Here is a 9,498-nt window from a genome sequence, read left to right on the forward strand (position 1 = left end):
ATGTTGTCCAGGCTGGTCTCAAACTCCTGACCTCAAGTGATCTGCCTGCTTCGGCCTCCCAAAGTGCTGGGATTACAGGCTTGAGCCACTGTGCTGGTCTGTTGGTCCCTTTTAACCCTAAAATTTTTAAGTTCTTCTGCTTTCAAGAGCACAGCAGGGGAAGGGCTGGCAAACTTAGACAGCTTTACAAGTCAGACTGAGATCAACTTTTAATCTTTATGTGTTTAATTTAATACCAAACACAAAGCAAACATGTTCATCATCTAGAGTACTATATTCCAACCCTACCTCAAATGCAGGAATGGGGCTCTATCTGGTATCCAGAGGATGATCATAGGAAAGAAAATGAGGACAGAGGCATCTGGTATCTTCTAAAAGTGGTTTCTAAAACCCCCCACCTGTCATGTCATAAAACTCCCCTCCTGGTGCTGTGACCCACCTCCAAGAGAAAGCCACAAGGAACAGACCAATAAGAGGGGTCCAGGGAGCTTTCTGTATTTCACTCACTCCTCTTATTTGCTAAGGAGCTCTAATAACCAAAAGAAATGGTTCTTAGAAGAGGAGGAATAAATCTCCAGAGAGCTGCTGGGGCATACTGATAAAAACTGGGAGAAACAAAGACTGATAGTAGAGAAGTCCAATACTGCTGCTGAAGTTTCTCAGCCTAAATCCATGGAAGAGCCCAGGATTTTACTGCTCTGTCCAGTAAGAGGAGTTTCTGGGTCCTGTATGACCCTTCCAACTCTGACTTAAATGCACCATCTAAAAATCTATCTATCTCTACCCCTAGGCTTCTTAGCTCTTCAGTCATCTTCATCATCCTCAATCTGAAATCGTTTCTTCTTCTGGAAACCTGGAGCTCCCAATTCTGGTGCTGTGGGAACAATAGGGGCGAGAGACAGAGAGAGAATATCTAAATATGTTCAGGGGTAAGGAGGTTGGTAGAGTTTGTCTTCAGGATTAGAGAAGAAAAAGGTCCCACCAGATTGCCTACCTCTGTTCCTGCCCTCATCTTCATCCTGTTCCTCATCACTGTCCAGCAGTTGTCGCTTCTTGGGTGCTGCCTTCAGCTGCTCTTTACCAACAACAGTGTCTTCCTCTGCAATGACTGTAAACGGCACAAAAAAAGGAACTCGATCCTCATATTCTCAAAATACCCTGCCAGCCCTCTAGACCAACATGCTGACAAGTTAATACTCAGAAGATGGCTGTCGCACTATTACCCTCTGGGGACACCAGGCCTGCTTTCTTCTTGCGGGCTAGCAAGAGAGCCCTTAGGGCTTGAGCTCGGTGCTCTTTACGGTGCTCCTCATCAGAGTCTTGCTCTCCAGGGACTTCAGACTGTAGCTGTGGCTGCAGCTTCTGTTCCTCCTCTGGTTGACTCAAAGAAGCTGCTACCCTCCGGAGCTGGGTGGGACTCAGCTTGGCTGGAATTCGCCAGAAGGTTTCCTACAGGGCCCAAGAAGTTGAAAAGGGAAAGGACCAGCCTCTTGTTGCCGAGTTTGATATTCATTCAGTAAATATGACCCAACATTGGTAGAGATCCACAAGGGCTGTGAACTCTACTTATTATAATACTTATTTATCCAATATATTCCCAATGCCTAGCACAGTGCCTGCTACATTAGGAGGTTTCCAGTAACTATAGGTTTTTTCGGTGGTGGTTTTTTTTTTTTTTTTTTTAATGAGAAGGGGTCTGCCTCTGTCACTCAGGCTGAAGTGCGGTGGCACAATCGTGGTCCACTGTAGTCTCCATCTCCTGGGCTCAAGCTATCCTCCTGCCTCAGCCTCTTGAGTAGCTAGAACCACAGGGGTACACACCACCATGCACAACTATTTCATAATTTTTTGTAGAGACAGGGTCTTGCTATGTTGCCCAGGCCAGTCTCAAACGATCCTCCCACCTCTGTTTCCCGAAGTGCTGGGATTACAGGCATAAGCCACTGTGCCTGGTTATAGCTGTTAATTGAATAAATAAATATATAAATCCTGGGGATATAAAGGTGAATCAGGTATGACCCTTGCCTTCAAATAACTCACAATCCAATTGGAAAAAGAACAAATGTGCCATAATATTACAGGATTTTTTTTTTTTTGAGGCAGAGTCTCGAACTGTTGCTCAGGCTGGAGTGCCGTGGCAAAGCAATCTCAGCTCACTGCAACCTCAGGCTCCCAGGTTCAAGCAATTCTCCTGCCTCAGCCTCCCAAGTAGCTGGGACTACAGGTGCCCACCACCACACCAGGCTAATTTTTGTATCTTTAGTAGAGACAGGGTTTTGTCATGTTGGCCAGACTGGTCTCATGACCTCAGGTGATCTGCCTGCCTCGGCCTCCCAAAGTGCTGGGGTTACAGGCATGAGCCACCGCACCCAGCCGATACCACAAGATTGAGCTGTATCAGGGGAATGAACAAATTGCAGCTGCAAAAGTGATTATTTTTACTTCATACATTGAAAGAATAACAGAGACTGCTTCTCTGACAAGGTGACAATTGAGCAGACTCTCGAAGACTGGGTAGAGGTCCATCAGTAAGACAGATGGAGTGTGTGTATGTCACCTTGTGTGCATGGTTGCAGCCAGCCTTCCAATAGAGGGACTGGCTGATTAACCATTTGGAGGCAGGAAAAATCCTACCAGGGTGACTATGATGTAAAGTAGGTGTGTGAGTGGCGTGGCTGTGAGGCTGCGAAGGTTGGCCAAGGGTGGGCATGCCATTTGGAGTTTGTGGATTCTGTCCCGCAAGCAGTAAGGAACTATCAAGGGCTCTGGACACGGGAGTTGACCCTCCACGTCCACAGGTTCTGAATCTTTGGATTCAAAATACTGTGGATTGACAATATTCTGAAAAACAACAACAACAAACAACAACAACACAACATTAAATACAACAACAACAACAACAACAACACAACATTAAATAATAATATACAGCCTGGGCAACATGGCAAAACCCCATCTCTACAAAAAATTAGCTGGGAGTGTGACATGGGCCTGTAGTCCCAGCTATTCAGGAGGCTGAGGTGGGAGGATCACCAGAGCCTGGGAGGTTGAAGCAACAGTGAGCCGAGATTGAGCCACTGCACTCCAGCCTGGGTGATGGAGACTGACACACACACACACACACACACACACACACACACACAATACAGTATATCAATTATTTACCTAACATTTACAGTATAACAAATATTTACTTAAAATTGTATAGGTATTACATGTAATCTAGAAATGATTTAAAGTATACAAGAGCATGTACATAGGTTATTCACAAATACTACAAAAAGGGACTTGAGCATCTGTAGATTTTGGTATCTGTTGGGGGGTCCTGGAACCAATCCCCCTCAGATACCAAGGGACAACTATAATAAAAATATATTTTAGAAAGATAAATCTGGGGGCAGTATGGAAGACGAATTTAGGGGAAGAGGAGATTAGAGAGAGGAAAAGAAGACTAACAGAATGGCTGCTGCCGGAATCTTGTTCAGAGATGACAAGGCAATGAGGAGGACCAAGATGACAATGAGGACGATGAGGAGGAACACCATGACAGTGGGGAAGATCATGGTGGCAACTACAGTGAAGAGGAGAAGGAGATATGTTTGGAAATAGGACTAACAAGCCTTGGCTGACACGGTAACTGGCAAATGTACCTGCCCAGAGGCGGGGGGCCGAACCCCTAGCTTGCGCAACAGCTCCTGAAACTGTTCGTTTTCCATGGCTTCCTCATTTTCCTCTGTGAGTGGCACCAACGGGACTGCCTGAGAGCAGCCTAAGACAGGGTCAACAGTCATATGGTGGTGACACGAGGGAAGAACTGATCCTCCGTCCCATGACCAGGTCTCCAATAGCCCCCAGGGCTCCAGTCCTCCTAAAAGCATCATCTGTCCACTCACCATCCTCTTCCCGATCATCAGCTGCTCGCATCAGGCAGTTCTGGAGCCACAGTAGTGGGGTAGAAAAGCCTAAGGAAATGAGGGAAACTTATATTTGATCCTACTCCCAAGCCCTCTACCTGAGACATCTCTCCCAGCCAAAGTCCTCACCTTCCTGATGCAGGCTTTGACCAAGGTTTTCAGTTGAAAGGACTGAGCTACCCTGGACTTGTTCTGCTTCTGAGCCCCCTTCCTCCTCCTCTTCGCTCTCTTCCTCTGGCAGGTTTTCCTCTTCTTCCAGATCTTCCTGGCGAAAATCTTTCAGGGACTCCGCTCTACTGGGCTAAAATTCATTGTGGGTTAGGGAAATGAAAATGAAGGCAACACAAGGAACTTAATGGAGTCTCTTGGTTCCTGACCCTGACCCCCCATGAAGGACCTGCTCAGAACACCCTCAGGCAGGAAGAATCTGGTTGGACTGCTTCTAAGGAGCACTTCAAGGGGAGCGGGCCCATGCCAGCAGAGCCAGGGTCAGATTGTTACCAAGCTGGAGGATGCCAACTTTTTCCGCCGCTTCTTGTACAGCTCCCGCCGCTCGGCCACCAGCCCCAGAGCCAAAAGTTTATCCACTATTCGGGCCCGTGAGCGTTTGGCTGTGATATTCTTCATGATATGACCCAGGACATCTATAAAAAGCAAGCATGTGAATACCCAAGGGAAATAGGGGAAAGAGATGAGTAAAATAAATCAGAGGTCTCTGGAAAGAGGGTACCTCAATCATCCAAAAATGACATGAATATAGTAAGTGAACAGAAGGGATGGGATAATCTTTCCTTGGAAATAAAAGGCGCAACAAAATAAATGGATAGCTTAGCTTTCATCTCAAAGGTCCCCTGAACTTCCACCTCACTTACCATCTGAGTCCCGGAACTCCTCAAAAAGCCGCTGTAGCTCCAGCTCCTGATCCTCCGTCCATAGCACAATATGGGTTCCTTTCCTGATCAGAGAGGTGTCAGTGGAAGAGGAAGCCCAGGGAGTGAACACAATGTCACATCCCAAAAGCCTCCAGAGCATACACCTCTCTACCTTTGGAAGTCCTTGACACTGTCAGCCAGTCCAAGCTGTACTAGATGGTGGATGATCTGCTTGCGTGTTCGGGGAACAGTATTCAGGTGGACCAAGATGACTTCCACCACATCCTGCCCTGGTGTGGAGAAGGACTGAGGCAGTAAAAAAGGTCCTGCAGCTCAGGCTGCCCTCCTCACAAACTTTCCAGATCCTAAGGCCTCTCACCTTCCACGTCCTTATGGGCGAGGTACAGCTCCCGAAGACGAGCCTCCTCTTTGGGGCTCCACGCAGGGGCTCTGCGACTGGAAGACCTGAATGGTAAAAGGAGAAAGGGAGCATATAGGTTCTTGGCCCAAAAAGAGGAGACCAAAGACCTTCTCTGATCAGTTCTGAAAGGAAAAAGAAGTGCGAGGCAGGTAATTGAAAGAGGCCAGCCGGCAGAGGCCTGTGGTGTATCTCCTTCCCCTTGCTTTCTCTCCATGTAAGAAACTAAAAGTCAAACTAAAGATTTTCCAGGTTGGACCAATGGAACCCTGACCATTCTGACTCCAGGGACTGAGAATATTATGGGAAAAAGAGACTAAGTGTGAGAGAAGAGGGGCTGAGATACTAAGGGAAAGAGGACAAACATTTCTACAAATCCTCATGGTTTCCCAGCATGTTTGGGAGAGGTCGCGCATAGATTCTCTCTGGGCAACCACCTAGCTCCCAACAGTGCCCACCTCTATGGAAGCTGGTGATGGAGAAGGCTGCAGTCCCTGCTCCTCTCTTGGATAACCTTAGTTAAAGCATTTCACCTCCTGGGCCTGTTTTCTCACCCATGATAGAGAAAGAAACAGTGGACCCAATGACGTACAAACTCTTAAGGCTTTGACATTCTGTGACTGCATCAACCTTCCCTACTCCCACCCATCCTTTGCCAACTTCAAGCTCACCTGTCATCCAGGGAGCCATAGCCCTCAGTCATCTCTCGAACCACAGCTGTGTTCTTCCAGAACAACAGCTCCACAAAGGCTTTTTGGTTGACTGCAGCCAGTGCAAAGAACTTGGCCAGGATGTATTTGGCAAAAGTCACTAGCTCCTGTAGGAGAAGGAGGTTACTATGAGTCAGCCTCTGGTTCAACACAGACCTGGACCTGGCCCTCTAGGTATTTTCTCTATAGCTGTTCCTAGCTGCCCCCTCCTCACTCACTCTCTTCTGTCCTTCTCCATGTAGCTCCTTCAACCTGCCCACCTACTTCCTCATTGTTTTCCCATCTCCCAGCCTTTGACACCTCCCAACATCTTTTTTTTTTTTTTTTGAGACAGAGTTTCGCTCTTGTTATCCAGGCTGGAGTGCAATGGTGTGATCTTGGCTCACTGTGACCTCCGCCTCCTGGGTTCAGGCAATTCTCCTGCCTCAGCCTCCCAAGTAGCTGGGACTACAGGCTGCGCCACCATGCCCAGCTAATTTTTGTATTTTTAGTAGAGATGGGGTTTCACCATGTTGACCAGGATGGTCTCGATCTCGACTTCGTGATCCATCCTCCTTGGCCTCCCAAATTGCTGGGATTATAGGTGTGTGCCACCGCGCCCAGCCGACAGCTCCCGGCATCTTCTATCTCCTGAAGATTATTTATTTACCCGAGGGTTCCCATACCCTCCTAGACCCCCATTCCTTGTTATCCCCTCACTTTGTAGGCTCCAGCAGCAGGGTCACTAAGCAGATGATTGAAGAGGCAGAAGACTGACAGCTGAAAAAGCAGGGCTTCCATTTTGAGGTCATGGGCCAGCCGGTGCAGCATCTTCACAATGCAATGGTTAGTGTGAGCACTATTCTGCTGGTAACTCCGCAGCAGCAGCACATAGGCTCGAACGACAGCTGAACATGCGAAGCTGCACCAAAACAGGGAGGGAGAGGATGTCAGCGTAGGGAAGACATAGCTCGTCCTCACAGTCACACAATCACCACTCTAGGACCAACTCAGGCCTCTCAGCCCGCACCGTTTCAGGTAGTCCAGAAAATTGAATTCTTTCTCCGACACCTGGACCACTTGCAACTCCTCCGCCTCCTCCTCCTCCTCCTCCTCCTCTTCCTCTTCCTCTGCCCCTCGTTCCTCTGGGCCCTGCTGCCCTATAGACAGAGGGAGGATTACTGAGTCTCTGTTATGCTGGTGCTGGGAAAGAGCTAGAAGGAGACAGATGTGAAGGGTGGAGACTCACGGGGAAGTGGAGCAGAGAGGATTTGTTTCAGCAACTCAATCTCTTCCTCTGGAGAAATGTCTTGACAGCCAAACACATCTCCTTCAGGCCACACCTCCCTGGAGCACAGACAGAAAAAAGGCTTTACACAGGGGAAAGCTGGCTTTGGAAATTTTTCCTCCTAAGCCACAATTCAATAAAAATCAGGTAAGAACAAAATGCAAACAATCTAAATGTTTGACACCTGGTTGAACAAATGTACATATTCACACAATGGTGTTTTGTTTTGGTTTTTTTTTTTTTGAGACTGGAGTCTTGCTCTGTCGCCCAGGCTGGAGTGCAATGTCGAAGTCTCGGCTCACTGCAACCTCCACCTCCAGGGTTCAAGCGATTTTCCTGCCTCAGCCTCCAGAGATTACAGGCACCTGCCACCATAACCAGATAATTTTTGTATTTTTAGTAGAGATAAGATTTCACCATGTTGGCCAGGCTGGTCTCAAACTCCTGACCTTGTGATCTACCTGCCTCGACCTCCCAAAATGCTGGGATTACAAGCATGAGCCACCGTGGCCCGGCCACACACAATGGTGTTTTAAAGCCATTATCAATTACAGAAATATATTTGATGAGAAATAATGCTCAGGCCGGGTGTGGTCGTTCACGCCTGTAATCCAAGCACTTTGGAGGCCAAGGCAGGCAGATCACCTGAGGTCAGGAGTTCAAGACCAGCCTGACCAACATGGTGAGCCCTCATCTTAAAAATAAATAAATAAAAATTAAAAAATTAAAAAATTGTAAAAAATAAAAAAAGAGAAATAATGCTCACAATATACTTATAAGTTAAAAATTACTATAAATCAGCATGTACAGTATTTCATTTTTGTAAAACAAGGTATATATGACATTTTTATGTGTAACAGAGGAAAAAATCCTCTGGATGGTTACTCACCAAACTGTTAATGATGCTTATCTTTGGCTAGCGGAATTAAAGTAAGTCCTCCCTTAACATCTTCAATAGGTTTTTTTTTTTTTCCTAGCTTTTTTTAATTTTTAATTTTTGTGGGTACATAGTAGGTATACACATTTAGGGGTTCCAATAGGTTCTTGGACACTGCCACATTAAGTGAAACAAAGTATAACAAAACCAGTTTTTTCCTCTTAACATTTTAAGAAACCTACTGCAGCTCATTTCACTCAAAGTCACAATTAACAACAGTTTATTAATGATGTCAAGTGAGGATTTTCTGTATTTTTATTTTTTTCTCAATTAACTATGCTATTTTATGTTTTTCAAAAATAAAACAAAACAAAAAAACAACCAACCAACCAAAACGCCCCAGGAGTCAGATGGTATAGAGTCCCAGAGGCTTGATGAGATAACTCTCTTTTGAAGACTGAGAACCCTGTACCACAGTGATGGCTTCCTCCTTTCCGCAAAGCACAAGAGGAAGAGCAGGCAGTGTTCTTACCGGGCAGACCTCAGGAGAGTCAGGGCCTGTGGGGCCTCACCAGCCAGGAGACAGTCTTGGATCCGCAGCATGGCTTCTGCCCGCTGCTCCTCCACTGGCATCTCTGAGGCCGCATCAAAGGGAACCACGGAGTCCACACTGAGCTTAGGATTCTAGAGATGGATAAAGCTATGGGAGTGGAAGGAGTAGAAAATCCAGACTGTATACCCTGAGTACTATTCTCAAAAAAGACAGGGTTTCTGTAACCCCTACCTGGGTATAGCACTGTAGCTGCTCAGCCAGGGCGGGCCACACAGCCTCCAGTTCTTCTGGGCTAGATGAGATATTACCAGAAACAATGGCCTGGTCTAGGACCTTCTTCTTCTTCTTCTTTCTCTTCTTTCGTTTGTTCTATGGGGAAAGAATTGTATTAGGATGTCAAGAGAGCTAAAGAGGCCTTTTCCCCATCAATGTCTTTTCTATTACAAAACTAATTAACTGGACATGCACAGAGTGACCATTATGTGCTATCCATTGGTAACAGAAAGCAATAGTGAACAGCATATTTCCTCGCCTTTGAGGAGCTGGTACTCTAGTGGCAGAGACAGGAAGTAAAAAGGTAATTCTATTATAGTGTGGTTAAGAGCTATAAGGTGAGTGAACATAAGATACAATGGCAAAACTCCTGACCCATTTCCTGAGTTCAGAGGTTTGCCAAAAGCAGCGCTATCTCAAGAAGTCTACAGAATAGACAGATGCTATGAGGATCAAATAAGACACATGGAAAAGCTTCATAAAATGCAAAGCACAAGCTGGGCGCGGTGGCTCACGCCTGTAATCCCAGCACTTTGGGAGGCCGAGGCGGGTGGATCACAAGGTCAAGAGATCGAGACCATCCTGGTCAACATGGTGAAACCCCGTCTCTACTA

General features: G+C 46.6%; 1 protein-coding gene across 1 annotated transcript in view; it reads right to left on the minus strand.

The window, feature by feature from the left end:
* Positions 1-202: 202 nt before the first annotated feature.
* TIMELESS (timeless circadian regulator) overlaps positions 203-9,498 on the minus strand; it is a 32,392-nt gene continuing 23,096 nt past the window's right edge. Inside the window, exons 12-27 of the mRNA XM_037741255.1 lie at positions 8,843-8,980; positions 8,591-8,742; positions 7,143-7,240; positions 6,924-7,053; positions 6,614-6,815; positions 5,876-6,021; positions 5,166-5,251; positions 4,959-5,076; positions 4,787-4,869; positions 4,416-4,558; positions 4,044-4,215; positions 3,894-3,962; positions 3,651-3,769; positions 1,224-1,449; positions 995-1,099; positions 203-874 (exon numbers count right to left, since the gene is read on the minus strand). Coding sequence (XP_037597183.1) covers positions 804-874; positions 995-1,099; positions 1,224-1,449; positions 3,651-3,769; positions 3,894-3,962; positions 4,044-4,215; positions 4,416-4,558; positions 4,787-4,869; positions 4,959-5,076; positions 5,166-5,251; positions 5,876-6,021; positions 6,614-6,815; positions 6,924-7,053; positions 7,143-7,240; positions 8,591-8,742; positions 8,843-8,980 — 2,058 coding nt within the window. The 3' untranslated portion in view covers positions 203-803. The remainder of the gene's footprint in view (positions 875-994; positions 1,100-1,223; positions 1,450-3,650; positions 3,770-3,893; positions 3,963-4,043; positions 4,216-4,415; positions 4,559-4,786; positions 4,870-4,958; positions 5,077-5,165; positions 5,252-5,875; positions 6,022-6,613; positions 6,816-6,923; positions 7,054-7,142; positions 7,241-8,590; positions 8,743-8,842; positions 8,981-9,498) is intronic.

Source organism: Cebus imitator, unplaced genomic scaffold (genome assembly GCF_001604975.1).
Source record: "Cebus imitator isolate Cc_AM_T3 unplaced genomic scaffold, Cebus_imitator-1.0 Scaffold96, whole genome shotgun sequence".
NCBI classification, from domain to species: domain Eukaryota; kingdom Metazoa; phylum Chordata; class Mammalia; order Primates; family Cebidae; genus Cebus; species Cebus imitator.